Source organism: Scaptodrosophila lebanonensis, unplaced genomic scaffold (genome assembly GCF_003285725.1).
Source record: "Scaptodrosophila lebanonensis strain 11010-0011.00,11010-0021.00 unplaced genomic scaffold, SlebRS2 tig00000024-arrow-pilon, whole genome shotgun sequence".
Classification (NCBI taxonomy): Eukaryota; Metazoa; Arthropoda; class Insecta; order Diptera; family Drosophilidae; genus Scaptodrosophila; species Scaptodrosophila lebanonensis.
Genome location: NW_022060538.1, coordinates 12,547,687 through 12,575,600, shown reverse-complemented (window position 1 = coordinate 12,575,600; position 27,914 = coordinate 12,547,687). Strand labels below are relative to the sequence as shown.

General features: G+C 39.8%; 4 protein-coding genes across 4 annotated transcripts in view; 1 reads left to right on the top strand and 3 right to left on the bottom strand.

The window, feature by feature from the left end:
• Window positions 1-27,666, bottom strand: part of LOC115621672 — a 111,685-nt gene extending 84,019 nt beyond the window's left edge. Inside the window, exons 1-3 of the mRNA XM_030515383.1 lie at window positions 27,426-27,666; window positions 26,309-26,928; window positions 25,824-25,904 (exon numbers count right to left, since the gene is read on the bottom strand). Of these exons, the coding sequence (XP_030371243.1) occupies window positions 25,824-25,904; window positions 26,309-26,928; window positions 27,426-27,546 (822 nt within the window). The 5' untranslated portion in view covers window positions 27,547-27,666. The remainder of the gene's footprint in view (window positions 1-25,823; window positions 25,905-26,308; window positions 26,929-27,425) is intronic.
• Window positions 656-10,271, bottom strand: LOC115621673. The gene is made up of 3 exons (XM_030515384.1): window positions 10,266-10,271; window positions 8,171-8,173; window positions 656-4,701 (listed from the first exon to the last, which is right to left on the bottom strand). The coding sequence occupies exon 3, from the start codon at window positions 4,496-4,498 to the stop codon at window positions 995-997; it is 3,504 nt and encodes a 1,167-aa protein (XP_030371244.1). The 5' UTR covers window positions 4,499-4,701; window positions 8,171-8,173; window positions 10,266-10,271; the 3' UTR covers window positions 656-994.
• LOC115621674 (testis-specific serine/threonine-protein kinase 1) lies at window positions 12,189-13,611 on the bottom strand. Its single transcript, XM_030515385.1, has 2 exons — window positions 13,480-13,611; window positions 12,189-13,416 (listed from the first exon to the last, which is right to left on the bottom strand). The coding sequence occupies exon 2, from the start codon at window positions 13,319-13,321 to the stop codon at window positions 12,404-12,406; it is 918 nt and encodes a 305-aa protein (XP_030371245.1). The 5' UTR covers window positions 13,322-13,416; window positions 13,480-13,611; the 3' UTR covers window positions 12,189-12,403.
• LOC115621865 (mediator of RNA polymerase II transcription subunit 15) lies at window positions 14,390-25,582 on the top strand. The gene is made up of 9 exons (XM_030515686.1): window positions 14,390-14,396; window positions 14,911-15,425; window positions 17,513-18,048; window positions 21,414-21,756; window positions 21,883-22,013; window positions 23,479-24,377; window positions 24,515-24,720; window positions 24,779-24,921; window positions 24,982-25,582. Exons 1-9 carry the CDS (start codon window positions 14,390-14,392, stop codon window positions 25,580-25,582), a joined length of 3,381 nt encoding a protein of 1,126 aa, XP_030371546.1.
• Window positions 27,667-27,914: the final 248 nt, after the last annotated feature.

Sequence of the window (27,914 nt, the reverse complement as noted above, 5' to 3'; positions counted from 1 at the left end):
TAGATGCACGCACCTGCCACAATTTGCTCGGCCTCACCCTAGGGGCAAGGTATATTAACAAATGATTGAGAGAGTGCTTCAATGAGCTGGTCAGGGAACAATCATCACCTGTCCAAAAATCAAATCAAAACTGCACAAAATAAGAAGCACCTCACACACACATACGGACGCTCGCACAATTCATTTGCAAATTTTATGCAAAAGTGTTTTGCAAATATAGTCGTGGCATGCCACCCATGGCAGTGCCTGCGAGTCTGATGTACGAAGCGTGCAACATTAACAGCGAGATGGAGAAGCGTGCGCGCATTTTTCAAACGCTTCAATGGACGCTGGTCAAAAATTGAAACTGAAGTTGGGGGAGAGACAAGGGGCAGGGGCAGGGGCAGTGGCAGTAGCAGCAGTCAGTCAGTCTAAAATGTTTTTATGCGGTTCGCTTAATGTGTTTTAGCCATAAACCAAAAATTCACAATTCAGCAGCAATGGCAACGGGGCAACAATAAACAATGACAACAACGTTGGTAGTACTAAGTGAACTGAGCTGGCTGGTCTTTATTTGGTCTAGAGTTGGTTGAAAGGCTGTTAGATAGGTAGGGTGATTCCGCAACTTCTGAGTCAGGTGCGGATCGAAAAATCTCGCAATAAAAAACCGAATGGCTGCTGACTCGACTAAGTCGGAAAACGAATTTTATTATAATAATGTGCTTAGCCTAGGGGTGGGCGTGTGTCTTTTTTATGCACACAATCGATACCTCAAATTCATTCGATATCTGCTACATTTCAATTACATTTTGTGGGTTCCTTATCATTCAGCTATTTACATAAACCACGAAATATCGGTTGAGTAATTCAATTCTGTTTACAATACTACTAATTATAACAAGGTATTTACATAAATATTCTCCCGGCCATGAGGAATTAATGTAACTTTAACTTATATCAGCTTTCGGCGTCAACATACTCCCGGCCTTGGAAGCTCCTTCCAACAATCATCTCGTCAGTCTGATATCGGTAGTGGGCAAAGCTTGTGTATATTCCGCTTAAACAATCCCGCCTTTGTTTTCACCGTGACGACCCGAACAGCTCCGTCAGCGCCAGGATGAACTTCTTGGATTCGACCCAGTACCCATTGTCCTGGGGGAGTATTGTCTTCTCCAATAAGAACCAAGGTCCCGCGTTGTAGATTGTTGCACGTCGATGCCCATTTTCTCCTTTCTTGCAATAAAGTTAAATACTCCAGCGACCAGCGTCGCCAGAATGAGTGATGCACCGCTACGATTCTCTTCCATCGATTCGTTACTGATAATTTCAGAATATCCTCATCGCACGCTTCGGTCATAGCGTTTAACGGACGTCCGATTAAGAAATGACCTGGCGTTAAGGCTTCCAAGTCATTTGGGTCTGAAGACAATGGACAGAGTGGCCGCGAATTCATAACGGCTTCAGCTTGTGCAATGGCCGTGGCGAGTTCCTCATAGTCTAGCGCCGTTCCATTAAAGCACCGCACCAACAGCTGCTTAGCCACCTTCACAGCGCTTTCCCAAAGCCCTCCAAAATGGGGCGAGCGAGGGGGTATAAAATGAAATTGAACCCCGAGGCTGCTGCATTGGTTTTCGATTCGACGTTTGCCAGTTTCGTTCCACATACGATCAGTCAGCTCTTTTACTTCACGAGCTGCGCCAACAAAATTTGTGGCGTTGTCGCAAAATAGCTCTGCGCTGAGTCCACGGCGCGCAAAAAAACGTTTGAGGGCGGCAATAAATGCATTTGTGCTAAGGTCCGACACGAGCTCCAGATGGCAAGCCTTTGTCAGGAAGCATACAAAGACACACATATACATCTTGGTTGGACGTCGTCCTCTCTGGTGGAAATGCATCCAAAACGGGCCGGCGAAATCCAATCCTGCTCGTTGAAACGGATTCACACCCGTTTGTACTCTGCTCGCTGGCAGCGAGCCCATAATCTGGTTTGCCGCTACTGGGCGCTGGCGAAAGCATGCCAAGCAACTCCGCACTGTCTTGCGAGCTAGCTTTCGAGCATTAATGACCCAGTACCTTTGTCGCACAAAAGCGCATAATGCATGCGCTCCGGCATGCATATTAGTTCGATGTGTGTACTCAAATAAAGCGGTTATAACAATATGATTATTCGGCAATAAAATTGGGTGCTTTGTGTCAAATGGTACATTAGCTTGAGACAACCTGCCACCTACCCGAATAATTTCTATCCCGTCAATTACGTCTAGGAACGGATTGAGCGCTTGTATTTTCGCGGATCGAATAAGCTTGCCATCGTGCAATTTTACGATCTCTTCGTGAAAACTCAAACTTTGCAAATTAAATATTATGTAGTTTAATCCACCCTTTACTTCAGAGGCTGTCAGCGGCTTGGATTTAGCTAATTCAATTTTTGATATGACCCGACGCCAGCGACAAATATAGCCAAACACGCGAGTCAACTTAACAAAATCTCTTGCATATTTACATTTGCTAACGATATCCTCCACAAGCCTTTGGGGACTGGCTACTAATGTGAATTTAGAATTACGTTGCTCGGGAAGTGAATCAGAGCGATTCCAATGCACCGCGGGCCACTGCTCTTCTGGCTGCTGCAAGAATTTAGGACCTTTCCACCACAGCGACGAGTTTCTCAATTCGCTCGTATGCAGACCACGAGACACTATGTCTGCTGGGTTAAGTTTCGATTCTATCTTAAACCATTCATCTATACTAGATAATTCGTGGATTAAAGCGACCCTATTTGCAACAAAGGTGGTCCATCGGCTAGAATGAGAGGCAATCCAATTAAGCACGATGGTAGAGTCTGTGAAATACCTGACGCTAGAAACATATCTAGGAACACACTTCTTAACCTTGGCCATCAGCTGGACCAACAGTCTGGCGCCCTCAAGTTCTAAACGAGGTAGCGATGTGACACGAACTGGTGCTACCTTGGATTTTGCCGCCACCAAATTGACAGATATGGTTCCTAGCTTGTCTATAACCCGAGCGTATATGGCTGCCCCAAAGGCACGGCAGGACGCATCCGAAAATCCATAAAACTCAACCGTGTCTATTTCCCCTGAATTTGGGATGACAGCTCGAGGCAACGAACATTCGTGTATGAGTTTTAACTCGCTACGATATTTTTTCCACTGTATGGCATGACTGGGTGGCAAATCCTCGTCCCAACCCTGCTTCAATAGCCATAACTCTTGCATGAAAACTTTACCTAATATAATAATGGGGCTCAAAAACCCAAGCGGGTCAAATAATTGCGCTAGCTCCGATAATACTACGCGCTTAGTGACCACGTCCGAGCACTGCGCACCGTAAGCGAATTGGAACTTGTCACTAGTCGACGCCCAACGTATCCCAAGCGTTTTTGCAGCGTCGGTAACTTTAAGTTCCAACGGCTCGGTGCTCTCATCATGAGAGGCAAATTTGAAATTAGAGCGCCATTTATGAAGTTCAAATCGCCCTAACTTTAACAACTCTGTCACTTGCTGTTTTAACTCTTTTAGCTCATTAATGGAGTCAGCTCCGCAGAGCATATCGTCCATGTAAAAGTTGCGCTTCACTGCTTCACTAGCTAAAGGATATTGATGACCAGCCTGCTCAGCTAAATAATATAAGCAGCGAACTGCCAGGAATGGTGCTGAATTTGTACCGTATGTTACAGTTTTCAGCCGCAGTGTCTTTACAGCTTCAGTACGCTCTTGTCGCCACAAAATACACTGATAATTACAGTCACCAGATTCTACTAAGATTTGTCTATACATCTTTGAGATGTCAGCTGTAAGCGCATACTTGTAGAACCGGAAACGAGTGAGTATATCGAATAAGTCCGGCTGCAAGGTAGGGCCTACTAACATGATATCGTTCAATGAGAGCCCATTGCTCGTCTTGCATGAAGCATCAAATACGACTCTTAATTTAGTCGTTGAGCTTTCTGGTCGAATTACTGGGTGGTGAGGCATCACGTATCTAACATTCTGTACCTGTTCAGACCCTACCTCCTCTAAATGATCCAGCATCCGATATTCTTCTATGAATTCTGTGTAACTCCTTTTGAGTTCTGGATTACGAATGAGTTTTCTTTCAAGGTTCAAAAACCTGGTGAGAGCAATACTATAAGACTCTCCTAATTCCTCTTTGGGTACTTTAAAGGGCAGACGTACCACGAACCTATTAGCAGCTGTCCTTCTCACAGATGAGACAAACTGCGTTTCGCACGTCTGCTCAGCCTCTGTATACCTGTTTTCTGGCTGTGAAATCTCTTCACACTGCCAAAATCTTTGCACCAACTTGTGCAGTTTTCTTGTATCCTCTTGGTCGGAACTTGGTACTCGACTAACAATTAAGGCATTCCTTTCACTTGTTATACATTCACCTACAACAATCCAACCTAAAAGAGATTTTTGAAGTAATGGCTTATTTATGCCCATTTTAATTTGGCCTGCTACGATAAGCTTAAAGAACAAATTAACTCCGAGCAGCATAGATATTTCATTAGCTGAATCGAAGAAGGGATCTGCCAGCTTTACTTTTGATGGCACGAAAAAGCCTTCTGCTGACGCGCTTGTTGCCGGATTGTATCGCGTTATTTCCTGCAATACACTGAACTTGTCTGTAGCTACGAAATTTGTTGCCCTGGACTTGATGGTAGTCTGAACTTCACCTAAAATTCTCGACTTGGCATTTCCTATTCCATTTAGCGAGTATTGAACATCCTTTATATTGAGTTTCAACTGTGATGCCAAACTGGTGGTTATGAAATTCAACTGACTACCTGAATCTAGTACGCATCTGCATTGCGAATATTTACCGTTCGAATTCTGCACAAGAACTACCGCCGTTGCCAAAAAGCTTGTTGTCCGACTTGGCAGTATCGCACTATGCAGTGAGCTAGGATTAGCTTGCCTACTGACAGGACAATTGCTTGAACCTTCCACTTCCATTGCTGATCTATGAAGCAACTCATGATGTGGCTTGTTACAAGCCGAACAACGCTGCGCGCTGCAATCCTTTGTTTGATGACGCTTACTAAAACAGACAAGACATATTCCAAATTTTTTAACTTCGTAATATCTTTGCAACGGTGACAATGACTTAAACTTTGGGCACATCTTCAAGTGATGTGAACTCGAACAACTATAACACAAGTTAGTTGCAGTATTTCCCAATGCAGCAGTTAGACTGGCCCTTTTGCTGTCACCCTTAGCATTTGATTTGGCAATGACTGCCTTTCTGACTTCTCGCCCGGCTAGATTAATTCCTCTATTGCATAAGAATTGTGCTAGCAGCTGCCAAGAAGGTAGCTTGGCGCAATCATATTCGCTCTCCCACTTCTCTAGTGTTTCATCGTCCAACTTGCTACGAACCAAATGGAACACGAGGGCCTCAAGAATTTCCCCTTCATTGCCTAGAGATCGAAGGGCTACAAGTTGCGAATTCACTGCATCTACCAAACTGCCAAGTGACTCTGCGTCTGCATTCTTAAGTCGACGAATATTGAATAGCTCACTCACATGCGATTGTACGATAATAGCTTTATTTTCAAAACGATCCCTAAGTAACTGTAAGGCCTTCCTATAGTTGACTGCAGATAATTCCAAGCACTCTATAGTTCTCAATGGGACAGCGCTTAGACATGACTTCAAATGAATAAACTTTGACAGCTCATCAATGTCATGGTCTGCCTCAATCAAGGTAGTGAATGCGTTGTACCAACTAGTCCACTCTGTATATTTGCCAGAGAATTCTGGCAGCTTCAACATTGGCAATTTACCTACTCGGGAAACTGCAGCACCATTTAGCAATGTTGAATTGGCCGATGGATCTGTTCCGATTACTGAATGACGCCCCCTTTGTGTCAAGTAGCTTAAAATCTTCGCCTTTATATCACAATACATATCTTCTATAACTTGACGTGTTTCGTATTGGCTGGCATCTTCAATTTTTGTCTCAACTTGGCTCTGGATGTCACATAATTGCGTGAAAATTGATTCAACTAAGCTCAAGCGCGCCTCTAGCTCTGCTGCAGTCATTGACTGGCAATTGTTTATAACATAATCTTTATTACGATTAAGAGAATTCATTAAACTTTCGCGCGAAGAATAAAACTCCATTTCTTTCATGTTTCTTTTTGGAGCCATTTTATTTTTATTCAATTACCCCTCAATAATAATATTAGTTAATATTAATATTATTATAATCTTAACCAGATTAATAGGAGCCACTAGAAATTTTGACTTTTTTATACAAACAAACAACGAATTAGTCCCACTGTACCAACTGTACGAGCCTACAGACGAATATATGACCAAATTTAATGTTCGTGTAGGTATGTATTTATGTGCGTTTAATTATACCGCAACAACTCCTATCTACGCCAACAACAACAACAATGTTTGAGAGCAGCAACAGCTTCAGCTATTCTAACTGTTTCTCAAGAAGAACAGCAAGAATTTCGTTGCCTTACTTTTGATGCTCTCAGTACATGTGCACTCAAAATCAATTCAAGGTTAAACGGTAAGTAGTTGCCGCTTGCATTTACGTATACATACATATATATGTATGTATGTACAGCATATGTATATGAATTAACCTCTTCGCGAATTTTTCACAACACGTGTCTCACCAATGTACCACTGTATGCCGCGTAAATATTTCAATTATATTTTACTTACAATATTTGAATAGTCAACACATCAAACTGAGAATATGTATATGCCGTGCAAAAATACTAGGAGCACCATGCAGAAAACTACTCACAGTCGAATGTTAGAGTTGAAGCTGCACTCCAATGTGCACCAGCATCCAATCTCCAGGCTGATATATGTCCAAATATGTTAGAGCTCCAACAATGAGCTCCAATCGGGTTAGAACTTTGTCCAAGAAGTCCCTGCTCGGGCGCCAAATGATTCCGCAACTTCTGAGTCAGGTGCGGATCGAAAAATCTCGCAATAAAAAACCGAATGGCTGCTGACTCGACTAAGTCGGAAAACGAATTTTATTATAATAATGTGCTTAGCCTAGGGGTGGGCGTGTGTCTTTTTTATGCACACAATCGATACCTCAAATTCATTCGATATCTGCTACATTTCAATTACATTTTGTGGGTTCCTTATCATTCAGCTATTTACATAAACCACGAAATATCGGTTGAGTAATTCAATTCTGTTTACAATACTACTAATTATAACAAGGTATTTACATAAATATTCTCCCGGCCATGAGGAATTAATGTAACTTTAACTTATATCAGCTTTCGGCGTCAACATAGGGTATAGTGTTGCCAACGTTTTAGAGGGTAAAAAATCTGTTTTTGACGGGAAGGAGAGTAAATAAAGCTAAATTTTTTTTTTTTCTTTTTTTGTAAAAAGAAATGCTTAGAAAAATGTATTTTCCAAGATTTTTCTTGCTTTGGCAGCTTTACAAAAGCAATTTTGTTTTTCCCCTAAAACGATCCATAGAACGTCTGTGTTTCTTTGTAAGTGAGCCAAACATCTCGGTTTTTTTCATTGTATTCTTTCGACATGAATGCATTCCCATCTTTAGTGATGTCATGTGTAGTATAACCATAACAGTTTGTTCGTCAATACGTAGGCTCCACTTCTACCACTTCTAATCAAAAAAAATAAAACAAACTCGTATAGCGTACACACATAAGGCATCTTTGTGTAAAATTTGGTGTCTCTAGCTCTTATAGTCTCTGAGATCCAGGTGTTCATACGGACGGACAGACAGACAGACAGGCAGGGCTAGATCGTTTCGTCATGCTGATCAAGAATATATTAACTTTGTGGGGTCTGCCACGCCTCCTTCTGTCTGTTAATTTTTTCAGCTCCCGCAAACCTAATATACTCTTGTACATTTCATGTACAGAGTATAAACACTGCATTGGTTTTTCGCCATTTTTCCTAGGGCATGAAAAAGGGGGGTTTTCCGTGGAAAAATTGAAACACAATCCACACCACACAGTCCAAACTCTAAGAGCTAGGAAGCTGAAATTTGAGCTCACGTATCCCATCATAGTGTAGTGAGCAATAAGAAGGGATTTTGGAAAATTCGAGCTCCAAGTGGGGAAAAACAAGCTTTAAAAATATTTGTTATAGTGGTCATGTGTGTGTACGTTTAACGAAATATTTTGGCAGCAACAAAAATGTAACGGACTACTAAACAATTTTTTGTCAAGAACAGAAAATGTTCATTTAAATACGTTAAATATCTTTGTACTGGTAACTAATAAGGTGAAATCATATGGGTAGGTCATGCACACACAAAATAAATACAATTTGAAACATTATATATTGAGTCGGGTTAAGACGGGCAATACCTGCTAGTTAGTACATAAGTCACTTTTTGTACAACAAGAGCTCATTGGACCATCATCATTTACCACATATGATAAAAAAAATAATGATAAAGCTGCCCCGTTTCCACTTTTTTTTTTTTAATATGTATTTGCTGGCAAAATTACAAAAAAGCGGAAAAATAGCTAAATATATTTTTAAAAAGCCAGAATTCTCGCTTTCCGCAATTTCGAATATTTTCCCGCAATCTCATTTCAAGAACTAGATTTGACGGGAAAAATGCCAAATTGGCAACACTGGTAGGGTAGGTATGTGACCGGAGGGGCAGAGGGATTGGGGGATTAGTGCAATGCATTTTCGCGCATTTTGACTGTCATGGAATTGGTTGTTGAGCGGTTCGCTCGCTGCTTGGCATCCATCAAACTCAAACTACTTTTGGGGTATAAACAACTACAAATGACACGGATGCCTGTCTGCCTGCCAGCCTCATAGTCTGCCAACTTATTGTGTTGGGTTTTGTACGAGCAGAGTATTTGTATTGTGCGCCGTTTTAACGCCTAATTGCATTTTTGGCATACACACCAATTAAGTTTGTTGACCAAATATTTGGGTGTAATTGAAAAATATATTTTCGAAATACGTCTAGTTATTTATTTATTATTTCCTGCCAAGCCTACAAAATTAAGGCACTGAAACGTCTTTGCTTCGCATAAGAAACGTGCGGCTACGTTTTTATACGTTGCTTCTTTTATTTTTAATGCGGTTTTACGACGCTTGCGTTTTTATTGCATGGCAATTATTTTAGTATTGGCTGCCTGGGAAAATTACAGAGTTGGTAATTGTAAAAGACTTAATTGTAACGGCAATCATGAAAGCCGTTGTTGCTAACTTGGCTAAGTCAGTCATTGCTGTGGTTTCTCACTTGTTCGTTGAATACAATTTTTTTTTCATTATTATTATTATTTTTTTTTTGCATATTAATCATGCGAATGTTGCTGGTTGCCAGCCAATCTTTGTTTAACTTTCATGCTGATTTAGTCACATTTGCTTTAATTGTTTTAATGCTGCTACGATTGGCAATTCAATTTGAGTGCAGCAGCAGACAACTTGCTTGAATTGGCAATCAAATTAGCAGCAGTCGGCAAATCTATTGACCCCCACAATAACGCACAATAATTACAAGCAAACCATTTATAAATCTCAGCGTCATTATTAAGAGAAAAGCAGAAACAGAAATCAAAAGTAATTTTCACAAATTGCAAAAAAGCCAAAGGCACAACCAACTAGCAAACAATCGTTTTGTCATACTTAAGTATTTGGTCGAAATGGAAGCGAGTGTGTCCTTTCGTCCAGAGCAGGAGCATCTGGATGCAGCGGCAGATGTGCAGCCTAATAGAGCTGCACAAGAACAACAGCAACAATGGAGCGAGTGTTGCGGGCATAAATCTGACACGTTGCATGAAATTAATTTGCAACGGAGCGTGGGGGGGGGGGGGGAGGAGGGGTGAGAGCCAGATGAGCCATCACAAAACATTTTAGTGCCTGCAGGCCATTGGGACGAACGCACACACACACACACACACACACACATAGATATGTACATATATTAATTAATGCAAAATTGCATTACGCATACGCACAGGTGTGCAGCTATTGTGGCAGGCCATGCATCTATGTATACTTATATATCGTATTCCGGCACATGCCTCGAACACATGAAAAAGAGTCGTAAAATAAAAACACTTTGGCAATAAAGAAAACAAACTAACGAAGCCGGCAGAGGCAGCCAGCCAGCCAGATACAGACCGACCAACCAACCAAACAACAAACAATAGCAATAAACATTTAGATACAAAATTAAGGCGCATTGGGATAGACACGAGACACATGCACACTACCCCCCATATATAGTATGTAGAGAATATACTGGCCAGTGGGTGTCGAAGAAAACAGAGCACACGTCACAGACAACATCTAAAGCAAGTTTTGGGGCCAGCCTGGCAGCCACTTAGGCGCACTCCGTGGCCATGCCACATTATAGCTTGTGTATAGCTTTGACTCAAGCACACTCACTGAGAGATTGTCGTCATGGTTACTGTTTGCAACACATGCAACAGCAGCAGCAGCAACAGCAGCAGTGCTAGTGGCAGTGGCAGAAACAGGACCTTCCAATACGACTTAGTCTCGCCTCACTAAGCTGTGCCGCTGCTGCACAATAAACCACACCATATACAAAATATAAAGAAAAATTTGCAAATTCTGCTTAATGCTATTTTATAATAGTTTTCCTCTATGGTTATGACAATGCCGTCGACACTGCACAGTGGGCTGAAAGCAGCAGTAACATGAAAACTTTGAAATCTATTCAAAGGCAGCCCTGCTTTCAACTTCAATTTTTCAGCTACCATTTCTTATACCCAAAGGGTAAATGGGTACATGCACTTGGTTTGTACAGATATCCAACATATAGAAGGATGAATAAATAATATAAGAATATAGAAATATACATAAGAGCTAAAATGACCAAACTTAGTACACCTGGCCCTTGCTTAACACGATATCTTCAAAGTTTTCTACATTTTCTCTTTTAACACGCTGAAAACCTCATTGTTACACCATAGCTTGGAAAGACCATTCCAGTTGATAATAATACTTTTTTTTACATTATAAGATGGGCTACAAAAATCCGTTAAAAGCCAATAAATAATCCACACACATATTTACCACGAAAACGGCTTACATATAATTCGAATATATGCCAATGCCACTTGCCAGCTGCTTTAACATTTTTTACGCTTACAAATATTTTCCGTTTTAATAAGATAAATCACTTAATCATAAATATTCAACACTCAACTTTTTGTTAATTTTGAAAATGTTTGAAGCTTAAAAACACCAGAAAAACAAAAAAAAGTTTTGTTTTCGTGCATTTGTCGAATTCTAGGAACGTAACCCCTTATTTTGTTTATTTAAAAATATTAATAAACATTAGACCAGACAAATAATACATGGGGTTCCGGCATTTAGGTTTAAAAAGTGAGTTGCAGATCAGCATTTTCCTTGCAACCCCAAAGGCAATTCCGACAATCTTTTTAATCTCAAACCTAAAACCACCTCTATAGCACTTTTTCTGATACATCCTTCAAAGGTAGAGAGTTCTGCTTTTGACCACCAGTATGCCCATAAATCCCGCCCATAAGCTTTCGCTTTCGACAAGGTTATTGCTTTCAAAAAACGGCATATGACAGCGGCAGATAAACCATTTTCATTTTTGCAGTTAAGAAAACATATGAAATTTAAATTGCATTATTTCATAAAAGGTTGTTTCCCATTTGCGGGTCAAATGTTCCCCAACAAATCACTGTTCAGGCCAAAACGGTAACATCTAAGAAGTTTTACAAAATTTGAACACAACTGTTCCTTTACAGCGCAGTTGAGCTCGGCTTTTGGAAATTCTACCTTCAAAGAGGGGAAAACGATAATTTTTCCTATAAGTAATATAACAAGTAAAAGTACCATGATTTTGACAGCTTTGGTACCACTGTTTAACGTTGACGACGACTGCACATTATAGGTGGTTAGGCTTCGTTGAATGTTGGAGCATATGCGATGCATTTAATTGCTAAACTTTGCCATGGTTGGGCACAAAAAGGCAACAGCAAACAATGCGATCAATACATGAAAATTTGTCTTTTATTCCTCGAACAATGGGAAATTCCATTAACAGATTGGAATATTCATATATATAGATACAATATGTGGGGACTATTTATATAGATTGGGCGACTATTATAAAATATATAAGCAAGCTATGTGTAGCTACTATTTTAATACTGGCTCTAAGCAGTTGAGAGAAATTTTACACAAAACTATCTGATGAATACCAATGATTTTCTCTTTTACTTCAATTTACAACTATCTGTGAAATCAACGCGCTCGTATGCTCCTTTCCTTTTTCTTAAAGTTTTAGATTTTTCGTTTGTTGTTTTCATATGTTTTCTTATGTGGGGGTTTGTTTTTTTTTTAAACTAAGTTCGGGATCGATGCATTCTTGCGCTGGTTGCTAGCTAGGATTTCGGTATTTTCCCGTCAGTTAGTCGATGGAGATGGCTGGGCCTCCGCATCGGAGGAACGCAGCCAAGTGCAATTGAGTATTTCGCGTAGGTTCCAACGCGCATGCGGCTCTGGCTCAAGCAGAACGGATACAGTGGCCTTGGCTTGAGGCGTTATAGAGTCCTGGAGCTTGCGACGAAAAGCGAACTTCTTATTGCGTTGATCTTCAAGTAGTTTCGTCAAATTGCTGTCATCGAAGGGCATTTTGGCATTCATCATGATGAATAGAATGACGCCCAGAGACCAGGCATCAGCCAGCTTGGGATCATAGGGACGACCGCAGACGACCTCGGGTGCAGCATAGGCGGCCGAACCGCAATATGTTTCTGATTTCATCTCACGTCCGGTGTCGTCGCAGCAGTAGCGAGCAAAGCCGAAGTCCGCCAGCTTGATGTTAAGGCGCTTCGACAGCAAAATGTTCTCACACTTGAGATCCCGGTGGGCGATATCGTGAGTGTGCAAATACTTAAGGGCCTTGGCCATTTGTAGGAACCAAGCCTTCGACTGCTTCTCCTCAATGGCTCCCGACTTCTTAATATGGGACAACAGATCTCCATTTTCGGCATAGCGCATAAAGATGAAAATCTTTGGACCACGCTGCAGTATACTATGAATTTGTATAATATTAGGATGGTCGATTTTGGTTAAAATTTCCAGTTCCCGTGGAAAGAACTTGTGCACGAAATCAGTGGGCGCCTTGGCCTTGTCAATGATCTTACAGGCCAAGTTAACACCATGGCCCGCATCGTCGGCATAGCCAGCGGTTATCACAGTAGCGTAAGATCCTTCTCCAATCTTATGGCCGATGTTATAGCCACGCTGGGCCAGGGCGTCAATGTCCGAGCTGCGTGTGCTCAACTGACGATTTCCGGTATTATTTGCAAATTTCGACATAATGTTTTAGTTCCGATTATTTCAATATGATAATGTGGTTTAGTGAATCGGCTAAGGCCTTTGTGTTGTGCTGTGTGTGTGCAAATTTTGATCAACTGTCGAAATATTAGAGCGTATGGATTCAATCAAATATATAGGGAGTGCATTCGCATGCTTACCGTTGCGTTGGTTGACTTCACAAACTTTGAATTTAATGGTACTATCATATAAAGCTGACGAAATTTGCTATTCCAATCCAGAAATTTTGACAAAATTAACAAACGATGTGAAAGAGGAAAGACAAATAACAAATAACAAAACGATTTCATAAATGACTACTAATTTAAATGCTACTTAGATGCATCGAGTATAAATGAAAACTGACTGACACTGTTTGGACAATTATACCCTGCACCCAAAGGGTAAAAGGGTATATTAGTTTTGTGCGAGTGTACATGTAACACACAGAATGAGGCGAGGCAGACCCCCAACGTATAAGTATTCTTGATCAGGATGACAAGACGAGTCGATATAGCCATGTCCGTCTGTTCGTCTGTTTGTCTGTCTGTATGAACGCAAGGATCTCAGAAAGTATAAGAGGTAAAATAATCAAACTTGGTATACAAATTCTCCATTGTTTTTTGTGGTAGGTACAGGGTATTTAAGAGCCGAGCTCGCTTTACTTTATCATTTGTTTCTTGTTTTAAATAGATCTACTGCAATTTGAGGGGTTTTTTAAAAAACAATTTTAAGTGAATGTGACTAAACATTAGCGGTTTCATTGCTTAATGGGGCTTTCCAAATATATGTCCTTAATTAGGGATCATTATCAGTATTGATTTGATGCTAAATATTAGCGATAAAACCAAAAAGTTTTAAACTCGTATAGATTAGGTAGAATTTTCCTTAGTACCCTATTTTTCTTGTCTGAAATATGGTTGCATTATTATTCATTTGCTTAGTCATTGTATTATTTCCAGCTTTAGAAATATACACTTCAGAAACAAGATGCCAGCCAAATTTTTGAGCAAAAAAAAATTCTTGAATTGAATCAAATAAGAAAATAAAATGAACAGTAGTTTTCGAAAAATGGGATGTATGTATTTTTAAATTGTTGCCATATAATGTAAAATATCATAGCAAAAATTGAACTGAAGCCCCAAATTTATAGAAAGCAATATGGCAATGGGGTTTAAACTCTGAAATGGTGTCATTTTCCAGTTTTAAGGTTCTCTAGCTGTATTAAAAGATTTACATACATGACTTAAAGTTACAAAGCAAAAGCTTTAAATGAGATTTTTTTTTTACATTTATTTTAGAAGTTGACAAAATATATAAATATTGTATGTGGAAATGTGGAAATAATTAAAACCCTAGATAAAGACATACATTTTTTTGCCACATACAAGTCTATTGGACAGTGTCATCATTGTAAAGAAAACACGTTTAGTTAAGTCAATTGTTACCTTTATGATTTACCTTTTAATATTGTTAAGCAAGTAAATTATTTATGTGCTTATTTATTCATGTTTTTCTTTTGCTTTACCTTTTAATATTGTTGAGCAAGTAAATTATTTCTGTGCTTATTTATACATGTTTTTCTTTGGCAGTGGCATGCCTGTTGCCTTCAAGCAATGAGGCCGGCAATGGAACGCATGGGGACTCTGAGCTGAGCGCCTCGGAGCGTAATCGACGCCTTATACCCTACATGGCATTCTACTTGCCAGCACCTGAGCTGCCCATCAACAAACAATATGCCAAACAGCAACCGGATGCCGGAGGCGGTTCACAGCTGCAGGCACCTGCAGCTGGTCGAATACCAGTGCCGCTGGCATACATGCCACAACCGCATGGACCACACCCGCCCCCAATACCGCCACATCGTCAACTTCACCATCAGCAGCAGCATCATCATGTGCCTCACTATCAGACGAGTGCAGGCGAGGTCTATCATGCCCTTGCCATAGGCAACCAGCAGCAACAACAGCAACAGCAGCTTCTGCCACCTGTCGTTGTGAAGGAAGCTTTGGCAAAGCTGCCGCCCCCACAACCACCGGCAGCGCCGGCAAGATTGCCCGATGGCGCCACTTTTATAGCCTACAAGCCATTGCACTCGACGCACAAGGCAAGTTCCACATAAATACATACACATACATTCATACATACAATGACGTACAAAATAATAGAAACGACATTGCACTTTTCACTAAAAGCTTCATTCCTTAATTTCTGGACAAGTTAACTGGTTAAAGGTACTTCATTGTGATTTCGCTTTAATACGTATTCTGGCAGAAATATTTTGTGTGTGCTCTGATTTTTTACACTTTTTGGAAAAATAGGTAGGTAATATTTTAACATTATAAGTAAAGGGTAAAAATTCTTGTACAATTTTCCTCTTAATATTGTTATAAGGTTAAGAATGGGTCGGGGATATCATTTCACAGCTACGAAAAGGAAAATCATAATTAAACTCAAAAATAAAAGCAAACCAATGGCTGTAGTTGCAATATTATTGCATTGATACAAAAAATAATGTGTTTTTTGCGGTTCATTTTGAACTAAAACGGAAGAAACAAAGTAGAAAGCTAGCCAAGTCTAAACAAGATAGAACGCTACAGTCGAGCAAGCCCGACAGTAAAATAGCCTGTACTCTCCACAAAAAAGAAAAATTAAAAAAAAAAAATTAAAAAAAAAAATTAAATTATTAAAAAAAATGAATGAATGAATTAATTAAAAATCGAAAAAAAACTCAAACTCGTACTTTCTCGGTCTTAGGAGAATATGGAAACCAAGTTTGGTTATTCTAGCTCTTATACTTTCTGAGATCCTTGCGTTCATACGGACAGACGGACAGACAGACAGACGGACGGACGGACAGACGGACGGACGGACAAGGCTATATCGACTCGGCTTCTCATCCTGATCAAGAATATATATACTTTGTGGGGTCTGCCACGCCTCCTTCTGTGTGTTACATACATGCGCACAAAACTAGTATAGCCTTTCACCCTTTGGGTACAGGCTATAAAAATTGTACAAATTTCTATTACAGCAGTCCAAAAAACACCCGATCTTTTCATCAGGAGATCTATGAAAGCAGTTAAATGGACTTGTTTCTAGTCGTACAATAATAAATAAGGTCATAGATGCTGATTTGAAAGCACATTCTGTGAGAAAAGTACTATGACTTAAAAAAAAATTCAGAGGTCGCATTACTTTTCCAAAAGGCATTTAGGGCGAGAAAATTGCAAACCCGTGCTTTGATCAGACGAGACTAAGCTTAGTTTGTTGGGATCTGATGGCAAGACGACCCAAAAAGCAAGCTCATGATCCGGAATACATATATATATATATATATATATATATATATATATATATATATATATATATATATATATATATATATATATATATATATATATATATATATATATATAAACTATTCAAGATGGAAGTGTCAGTGGGGATATTTTTCATCGTTTGGATGTTGGTCCAATATTTTGATTTAAGGACGAAATCTGAGCTATGCAATACGTTAACATACTTAACTATATGCTGAGGAAGAAATGCCGGTATGTGGATTTTTTTCAAGATAATACCCCTAAACACACTTCGCAAGGTTTCATGAAATTAAATGTGCTTTGATGGAACGGATTTCATAATGATCCGACCTAAATCCCATAAAGGCCCCTATGGGGGATATAAATAAAGAATATTTTTGGGCTTAAGTCCAAAAACAGAGACGATTTATGGCAAAATGTGCAGACCGTATGGGATGCCATTGATCCCCCAACTTGTTGTCCATACTGGCGGAATCTATGGGTCATCCAAGTGCAGAAGCTTTCAAAAACCATGGTGAAACTATCAAATATTAACAAATTCTGTACATGGTTTATGTCTTGGAAATAAAAAATTAATTCTTTTTCAGTTTAAACTATATCGTTTCTATTTTTTTGTGCAACCCAAAAAGAAAACAATACGTTTTTTTGCGATCTAAATCTTCAAAAAGCTTTTTTTTTAATTTAAACATGTTATCTGATAAATATTTAGTAAAAATAATTGCATTCCGAATGAAAAAATTTGTATGGAAGAAAATTGGAATAAACGAAGAATATTTTGTCGTTTCTATTATTTGTTCCACCACTGTACATACATACTCGCAAAGGAGCATTTGAGCAGAAACCAAATAATCGTGAAATTCATAATTTACAGCACAAGACGGTGCAGCATTTTCCGCCGCTGCAGCATCAACAAAAACAACAACAACTGCAACAACATCAGCAACAACATCAGCAACAATATCAACAACAACAACAGCAGTTCGAGCTGCTTTCCCCGCCTCCTCCACACTTCCACAGGCAACGCACCAAACAATCGAAAATCAATTTAACACCGTTTACAGCACAGAACACGCTGCCGGGACAGTTTATACCCATTATTTATACGCCAGTGAGCAGCAGCAGCAGCAGCAGTAGTGGCAGTAGCGGCTCCACTAGTGCCAAACACTCCATAAACAGCAACAGCAACAACAACGATCCCCATAATGGCAATACAATCAATTACAATAACAACAACAACAATCAACAGCCTGCAGAAATAGTATACGAGCAGCATAAAAATTCCCATCAAACACAAATCGTTACGGACTATGCATCATCATCTTCCGAGGAGCAACCTCCGGCAGCTGGCGAGGATGAGGCACCAGCGCCAGCACCCGTAGCTGCTCTGCCGGTGCAGCCAACAGCTGGGTAAGTTGAATGCGATGGCCGTGCGAAACTCTACCAGAGACCCAATCGGAATCAGATCGTCTAAAAGATATATCGGGGGCGCTACTGTTTACAAATTTCTCATGCAATAGTTGCAAGAGAAAATAACTAAAAGCCAAAGGGCAAAATAAGTAGACGCACCCTTTGAAGCTGGCATTTACTCGTTTACACCTAATTCTGTTTTTACACGGTTTGAAAATTAAAATGTTTATATATGGTTGCACGACTTTATTCCATTTAGCACGATTCAAAATAACATATGATCAATGTTTTTTTTTTACACGGTTCTGGAACCAATCAACCGTGTAAAAAGAGAATTAGGTGTACACATATAGTTTTGACCAAGAAAGGTTTATCATCTTTGAAATAAGGTGTCCCTTTTCCACTGAGACGCATTTATTTATTTATACTATTTATAAAAAAAACTAGTTCTTTACGGTTTAATTGGTGCACAGGCGAAATCTGTGCCTAAGCTGTTATGGACCCAGTAAGCGACGTGGGAGAGCTTCAGGCGACTGTTAAACAAGTTATATTGTTTTAAACATTCTTGTTAAATAGGATGTCACATAAATTCTTTCAAATTTTGCAGTTTTTTATATTTAGATACATTTAACAAGTAAAAAAGCTAAAGTCGGGTGTCCCGACTTTGAAATACTCTGTACATATGTTTACAATAATTATAGAAAATAAAAAAAAAAATAAATAAAAAAAAATTGGATCGATTTTACCTCTCTCGGTATTCGAACTCACGTAAAGGGTGTATAATTGCACATTTACATAGCAATTGCGTCTGTGTGAGTGTATGTATGCCTATGCGCATCAATTCGTGTCTGTGTAAGCATTTTCGCAGTCAACCAAACAGCAACATCAACAACAGCCGCGGGCAGCGTTTGAGCAGCGCTGCAGCAGCGCTGCTGCAGCAAATATATTTATGGCTATAACTTCTTGGTAAATCGGTCTATCATAATGAAATTTGGCATACGGCCACATAATAACTAACTGGGGGTATTTGCAAAATTTTAGTTCGAAATTCCAAGAATTACGGGAGTTAGAGAAAATCGCATTTGCGGGGGAGAGGGGGGAGGGAGGGAAATTCCAAAATATACATTTTCTGCGTATTCACACAAGGCATCTTGGACTAAAATTTGGTGTACCTAGGTCTTATAGTCTCCGAGATATAGGCGATTATACGAATGGAAAATCGGGAAAACCCCCATAGGGGGGAAGTGGGGGGGAAAATCAAAAAAATAAAACAAACTCGTATAGAATACACACATAACGCATCTTTGTGGAAAATTTGGTGTCTCTATCTCTTATAGCCTCTGAGATCCAGGTGTTCATACGGACGGACAGACGGACAGACAGACAGACAGGGCTAGATCGACTCGTCTTGTCACGCTGATCAATAATATATATACTTTGTGGGGTCTGCCACGCCTCCTTCTGCCTGTTACATTTTTCAGCTCCCGCAAACCCAATATACTCTTGTACATTTCATGTACAGAGTATAAAAAAACACACACCCCACAAAAATTAAATTAGAAAGCATACTTATCCATCAACTGCCCTTTTCTGTTGCCTCAATATAAAGGCTTAAATTTCAGAGCTAATTTACTGAGGATTGAAAAAATAGGTAAAGCAGAGCAGCTCTTCAGACAAAGGCTGATTAACTACTTAAAGATGAAGAGCTTTTTAAATATAGTTATATACTTTGATGGTAGTTTGAAAATTAAACATCGTGTCATTTGCGCTAATGTGAATATTCTGTTTTTACACGGTCTTTTTATACACAGTTTGAAAATTAAAAATATTATATATGATGTTGATTTGATCAACTTCACTGATTATCTTTTTGAAACGGTTTTTTTACACGACTTTTTCTGGAACCAATCTACCGTGTACAAACAGAATAAGGTGTATTGAAGAAGAAGAAAATCCCAAATGTAGTGTCGCACCACACAAGCACTATTATTTATTATTCGCGGAGCTTTGGGCAAACACCTCCCGGCTGTACGTATACACGTAATTCTGTTTTTACACTGTAGATTGGTACCAGATACAACCGTGTAAAAAAAGACATCGATCATATTCAAAAATAGGTGATTGGTTCGTTATATCTGATGAAATACTTGTATATATGCAATTTTTAATTTTCAAACAGTGCTATATCAAAATCATGTAAAAAAAGACCGTGTAAAAACAGAATTAGGTGTACTATTTTGCACTGCTATACCGACGCTATGCTTTGCATTGACTTCTCGCTTAAGCAGACCCGCGCAAGTGAAGTTTTTAAACGTGTGTTGTCATTAGACCATGAAGAATCTGATTTTGATCATTCATTGCAATTTTTAGTAAAAACTCCCTAGTAATTGCGCACTTAAAAGAAAGTTTTAAAAAATATATTCATACATATGTACATAGTTGCTTTGTTGCGTTTACGATTCCATGTTGGGCATGATGATCATTGTAGTGTAGGGGCGTATTAGAAGGTCAGCAAGCAATGATCGTGATCGGCCAAGTTTCAAAGCCAAGCCATTAAGAGTTACATACTTGTACTTTATAGCTATACTGATTATGTGAGGTATCACAAAATCGAGATACTCCCACATGGCGAGTGTATAGGAAGCAGCTCCCATTAGCAGTGCCATGCTTTGCAATTCGTTGTAGACAGTTCACATTCTCACAGATACGCCCACCTGGCGACGTCAGACACAGAAAAAAAAAGAAACATCCATACACTTGTCGTCTTCATCATCAGAGTCATGCGACGACGAGGCAGTTGCATGTAGAACACACGAACAGAAATTAAAAATGCTGCACGTACATACAAAAATATACTTGTAGTACGAGTATTTCGTCAACACCATAACCGAAGCATGTCGAGCGCCCCGTCCACGTTAATATTGCTGCTCTGACAGAAAAAGAAACTTTAAGAAATACTCGTATCTATGTATGTATGTATGTAGCTCTGTATGTCACTCATACAGCAGCAACAGAATGATGTTGCACTCGTTGTATGAAAAGCCCTTGGGCACAAAAATCAATTGCATTAAATACCAGACTTATGCGTAGGCGACCGACCGCATTAAGGCCAGCTTCAGTAGCAGGTTGACTGAGAATGGGAAGTATTGGTATTATGGGTGAGGGGGCAGGAGGGAGGGTGGCACAACGATTGCACTTCAATGTACGCGTCGAGGCGCTGCCAAAGGGGTGTCCGTTCTTGACCGTAATTGCAAATTCATGTCATAAATTATCAGGGGGGGTCTTGGTCGACGGCAGGCTGCTCCTTTACAGAAAGCTTTACAAGTCAACCCACCAATTAACAAACCATCATCCCGACACCACAGCATCACTTTTCATGTTTACAATGAAGAGCAGCCCGCAGAGCGGCCCCCCACAACATCCGCATCCTCATCATCAGCGTCATCGGCACTGGCGGGGACCAGCGCTTTGATTATACACCACAAATCGCCCAACAGCTATGGCTCCAGCTCCAGCAAATACGAGAGCTACTTCAACATGGCACCACCCTCGGATCAACAGCTGACCATGCAACAGAAATATGTGCTCTACTTGCAGCAGCGCATGAAGCTCCACAAGCAGGAGCAACAGAATCATCTACAGCACCAGCAACAAACATCTTATCAATCATCATCTCACATAGCTCCTGACGAGTACCATCAACCGCCTGTTCACAGCATTACGAAATCCGGCAAGCATTCTCACAGCCATATTCCACACGACCAACCACAACCACCACAACAGCCACAACATCCCAATCATTTACACCAACAACAATCCACGGGTCAATCGCAGAAGTACAATGCGCTCTACGGGCGACCTGGAGAGCAGGTGCTTCACATACCCCTGCGGGCACTCATGGGGCATTTACATGAGCAGCAGCCGCAAACGCCGCACCTTGAGTTTGTCAAGGATGCGACGCTTGGGTAAGCAACATCCTTTTTTTTATTTTAATTATCAATGGAGATACGCTATTGCTATTAAAATGTTAATAGGTGGTAGCTATTAACGGGGTTTGCGTTCCTAGAAAACCTCGTGTTAAGCGAAATCGTTTTAAACGAGACATGGACTCCATACAAAATATGGGGTTCCGTTTCTAAACTTCGACAAATGCACAAAAAAAAACTTTTTTCTCATTTATGTTTCTGCTGCTTTCAAGTTTCAGACATTTCTGAAATTAACAAAAGTTACTCCAAGTTTTAAATATTTATCTTTAACAGATTAATCTTAATAAAAAAGAAATCATTTTTAAGCATAAAATAATGTTAAAGCAGCTTTATATAAAATTTAAGAACCATTTGGTGACATTGGTGTATACACCTAATTCTGTTTTTACACGGTCGATTGGTTATCTCTAAAGAATTATACATATATGACATTTTTAATTTTCAAACCTCAAAAGACCTTGAAAAAACAGAATTGGGTGTAATTAGATTACACCTAATTCTGTTTTTACACGGTTTCGATTTAAGACGCATTGAAAATTAAAGGTTTTATATATGGTTATACGATTTTATTCCATTTAGCACGATTTAAAATACACCTAATTATGTTTTTACACGGTCTTTTTATTACACTATTTTGATAAAAAAGAAACAGTATTAGGTGTAACATAAAATTTGTCTTTTTTTACACGACTTTTTTTTGGAACCAATCTACCAGTAACAACAGAATTAGGAGTATAAGCCGTTTTTTTTTTGTGGTAGCCATCTTGAGTGCACAAGAAAGGGTTTTAAAATTGTAAACAAGTGCTGGTCATAATTTTTTCCAACATCCATTCAATGTTTTCTCCTTAAGATCTTTTAGAGAGAAAATAAACAATTCTAGGCAATAGAAAATTACTTCCCAGTACTGATTACATCGATGGAGTCAGTTTCAGTTGTATCTGAAATCCGAAGCATAATATCATTATTTCTATAATTGTTCCAGTATTTATTCAAAAATAGCTCAAAGAGAATGTTTTTGTATCTATAAAATATGGATGATAAGTAGAATTCCAGTTCCAATTTAAAGAGAATATCCACAGCCGCATCAACAAAACCTATGGCGGAATTTTTTGGTCAATAAAAAATATCTGAAACACAGCTGTTCAATTGGTAGCCATTGATAAGCCTTACTAGCTGTTATTTGTAATATTTTATAATTCCGGAGTAAACCGCTTATCAACAGAAGCCCAAACAAACTTTATATAAGAATTATCTACAAAATATCATAATTATAAAGGATTCTCTATTAAACCATATCCAATACACATCCAGTTTTTAATTATCTTATTCTACGAATTCTAACCAGTTTAAAATGGTATTTCAAATACTCGCGATCTGGTTGGATCTTTTGAAAAACGACCCTTTTATCATTTTTATTTGATCACCTTTGTTTTTCATTAAGCAGCACTCCATCGCCACCTCCACAACTCATAGACTACCTCATTGATGGACCGCGTCAATCACTGGATGAGGAACATCAGCACGAACAGCCCCAGCGTAGGCCGCCGCCGCCTCCTCCGGCACCAACACGTCTACTGCGTCCTAGTATACCGCCACCATCACCACATGGCTTCATTTTGGTAACCACAGCAGCACCCCACACCGACCATCATACGCCACCACAGCTGCATGAGTTGCCCGCTCAACGTCCACCGAACCAATATAAACAACAGCAGTCCACGCTGCGTCTTCAACCGTTGACGCCGCCGCACAACTACAAGGCCACCAGACGCCCCATCTATGTCAGTACGCCGCCTCCATCCACACCCCATCAAATGGTCGAGATCACGCCCAAATATGTGTACGTGACTAGGAAGCCATCAGTGACCAATGAGCCTGGAAGTAGAGCTCCACCGACCTCGACACCCATCAAGCTCAAGCCGTCCCACAAATACGAGCATGTGGCGGCGCATGAAACTGTTGGTCCACCACCTGCTCCATCTGCCCCTGTTCCCCTTCCTCCAGCAGCAAGACCGAGGCCCACCTATGTTGATTCTAATGATGAGGATCAGCTACCAGACATACGCACTTCATCGTTGGCAGAGATTCTACACAAGCTACAGGCTAGCAATCACCTGCCGCAAACCTTGACTCCTGATAACATAGATAATTCCATCAAGACATTAATACGCATTCTGCAGAACTTGAAACAAACGCAAAGCATCGCGTCAAGCCCGCCTCAGGATCATGAGACAGCAGTGGCTGGGGACTACGATTATAATACGGGTACTGAGGAGCACTCTACAACGACGGCCCAAGCACAGGATATGGATTTGGCTGGACTCGTGCCATTGGCGGGGCCAAGTAAGTACCGCCTTTATTAGTTAGTTCAGAAAGAATGCGGAATTGTTCGTTGCTTTAAAATAATCAGAGCTAATAGAGTTATAAATAGATTGATTTGTGTGTTTTTCTTTTTCACTATAATTTCGAACATTTTACAGATAAGCATCCTGGTCCCAGCACTGGTCGTCCAGGCATAGACTATCCCAACTATGCAGAGATTCCGAAGACTAGCTTTGATTGCACCGAACAGCGTTACAAGGGGTTCTTTGGTGACCCCGAAACGAACTGCCAGGTGTGGCACTATTGTGATCTAAATGGTGGCAAGGCTTCCTTTCTATGCCCCAATGGCACCATCTTTAGTCAAGTAAGTGTTGCTTCTGCTTCTACATAGATTTTATCACTGACTAAACCATTCATTTCAGATTGCATTGACTTGCGACTGGTGGTTCAATGTCAAGTGTTCAACCACGCCACAACTTTATGTTCTCAATGAGCGTCTCTATAAATACATACTGCCCTTTAATCCTAAATTCCCAGAGGACTACAATGGACCCATTGTGGATAAGTATGAGCTAGAATATATTCATGTTATTGGCTGCCTTCTAAACCTCCTTTCATTCTCTAGATACCTAGCTATGAAATTCCAAGAAATGGAGGAAAAAATGCGTTTGGAGAAGGAGCGCAAAAGTAAGCAACAGGCAGAGAAACCTGATGCTAGTGAAGATGCCGCAACGCCTTCATTGCCCAAGAATCACAAGCCATTTCCAAAGCATGGCGTCAATGCGCAAGTTTACGAGCAAAGTTCCGAGCGCAATCTACTTATCGACGATGAGATTGATGATATATCGGAGCGCGGCACTTACGACAACTATGAGTTGCAACATCCAACCACATTGTCCACCCCAACGACCTCACACGAAACACTGTCGCTCAGTCTCAAGCCAATTGTGGTATCTTCAACACCGGAGCCAGAACTGGATTCGGAGCCCGGGGGACCCGAAAGCGCCGAGGAGGACAAATTACAAAACTTGAGGGATACGAGTGCTGCACAGCAACAGCAACGAAAACAAGTGGCACAACCAACGCCCCCGCGAGAGACCACAAAAGTGAGCGTAGAAAGACTGGAAGTAATTGAAATTAAAACCGATGGTCACACTGGCCAACTAATGCCCGTGACAAGCAGTGCATCGAAATCTGTAGAAAGTAGCGAGCAAACACGCAAATAGTTCGATCAACTATACTTGCGAGAATATCGAGAGCTTGCCATATTTATAAGGAGAATTCTTCGAATTGTTCGTTTGTCGTATGCCCTAAATTGTTATTTTTTAACGAACGACTTGTGTATATAATAATTATGTGTAAGTGACTATGTACGTATACCTATATTATTTAGCAAAAAAATTATGATATACTATAGTTACGAATAGAATTAAAGCTGAGAGTAGAAAGTAACAATTGCTGACTTACCTGCTGAGAATTGTTAATGTGGAATAGAGCTATATTGATACAATTAATGGATGCCGGTATCTCGGTCAGATGGCGCATATTCTGCAAATAGTTATAGTACTTATAGTTTGTAATTGCAATTGATGGTCACACTGGCAAACCAAGCAGTGCAGCGAAGTCTGCAGAAAGTAGCGAGTATGGACAGACATAGTAATGTTTTGTTTGTAATATCGTACTGAGACTATTCAATTTTCGTTATTAGTTTGAAAATAAAACTGATGCTTAACTATCGAATATGTTGGATAATTACATGTACATATAATTACAACAAATTTGAGAACAATTAAAACCTCTTTATTACACAGATTACGACTACTTTCTATCAGAAATTCTTGTGACTGTTTAAATCGATGCACAAATATTTAAATGATATTTGAGAGTCGGTATAGAAACTTTTAAGTCATCAGTTTAACTGATAACATTGTTATGAGTTTAGCATAACTTACCATTTCAGCCAGAGTGCATATTTGGTGGTTGCGATGAAAACAGGGCAAGCATTTTTCGCAGCAGATGCGACGACATCTCAGACAAAATATATCTTTAGTCTTATCGTGCATGTTGCAATGGTGTACAGTGGGCACTTGAAAGGCATCCTTTCCCACGCGTATAACTTTCTCAAAATTCCTTTCGTCTTCCATACGCGATAACTTGTGCCCCTTGAGCACCGGATTATGTCTGTGCACCGCTTCAAAGCAGTGCTTGCAATAGAAGCTGTTGCACTGCTTGCACTTGCCAATTGGTGGATGGTTGATGCATTCGCCGCATTGGATGGGCACAACAATTTCGCTGGAACTGGTGCATTGCAGCGACTTGTTAATTGAGTTCTCAGAGAAGCGGCGATAGTAATCCAAACATCTTGCAGCGCCCAAAGCGTGGTAATCAATTTCGTAGTAGTCCCGTGGATTGAATTTGTATTTCGTATTGGGATCCTTTAGCCCGATGGTAGGCGGGGCTGGGGAGGTGCAAACAGCGCACTCAAGATTATGGCGATGCTTGAAAATGCAGTTCTCGCACATACTGTGCCCGCAAGGAAGCAATAGTGGACGATGGCCACTATAATTATTTTCTAAGAAAAATTGTAAAGCGGCGTTATTTTAATATACATGTATGTATGTATGCATGTATGTGTGTATTGTGTTTAAAATGGTAGAGTAAAAGGGAATGCAAAAAAAACTACGCATCGCAGCGGGCATACAACAATGACACAGACTAACGGCGGAGAAGTATATACATACACACATACATAATTCATAGTAAAAGCGACAATTTGAAAACATTTCAAGAACTCATTCTAAAGAGAACTCCAAATAACGGATTTTTGCGTAGCCAAAGAATTTTTCCCATTTTCTCATAAAGCAAACTCGATACAGTAACTGTGCCGGCCGGCATGCAAATGTGAAACACCCTGTGCGCGTAGGGAAATATATGGTATGCATATTACATATGTATATGTATATCTACATATGTGTATTCAAACTGCATTAACAATTGGAAATGCTAATGTCGTTGTTGCACTTACACTGAATGGCTAAAAAAGAGTAATTAACTGTTTGATTTACTTACTTGATACTTCATATCGGTCTGAGAAATGGTGTGAACATTTAGCGCATTTTAGGAACAATTTTAAATGTTCAGCAATGAATTTGCGATCAAAAATGGTCAACCCACTCTCACTGCTGATCATTTTGTTGTTTATTCTTTAATTTACGTTAAGGTTTTCTCTGATTTTGTTCGAATTAAAGGACCATTTTAATGCCAAAATTAAACTAGAAAACTAACGCTTACAACACCGTACGGTAAAAAAAATGAACTGAAACTAGCTAGAGATGGTTATAATTTTGTAAATCCAATTCGATAATTATAAATACTGCAAAGCTTATATATCGATGAGATCGATAATATAGTAATAGGCAAAATACAAAATTATAAAATACGTTTGGCCACTCAGAGTGGTATATTAATGTTGTTACCTATTTTAATCAGATAATTACAACCAAACTTATGTTTTGTGCATCCACGCTAGACAATTATTTCAAATAATCCACTTATTGA

Coding starts and splice junctions, on each gene's coding strand:
- LOC115621865 (XM_030515686.1), top strand. Junction 18,049..21,413: donor CCGGTGCAGCCAACAGCTGG/GTAAGTTGAATG, acceptor CCGACACCACAG/CATCACTTTTCATGTTTACA. Junction 22,014..23,478: donor GTCAAGGATGCGACGCTTGG/GTAAGCAACATC, acceptor TTCATTAAGCAG/CACTCCATCGCCACCTCCAC.
- LOC115621674 (XM_030515385.1), bottom strand. CDS start 13,321: ATGTCGAAATTTGCAAATAATACCGGAAATCGTCAGTTGAGCACACGC.
- LOC115621673 (XM_030515384.1), bottom strand. CDS start 4,498: ATGCTGCTCGGAGTTAATTTGTTCTTTAAGCTTATCGTAGCAGGCCAA.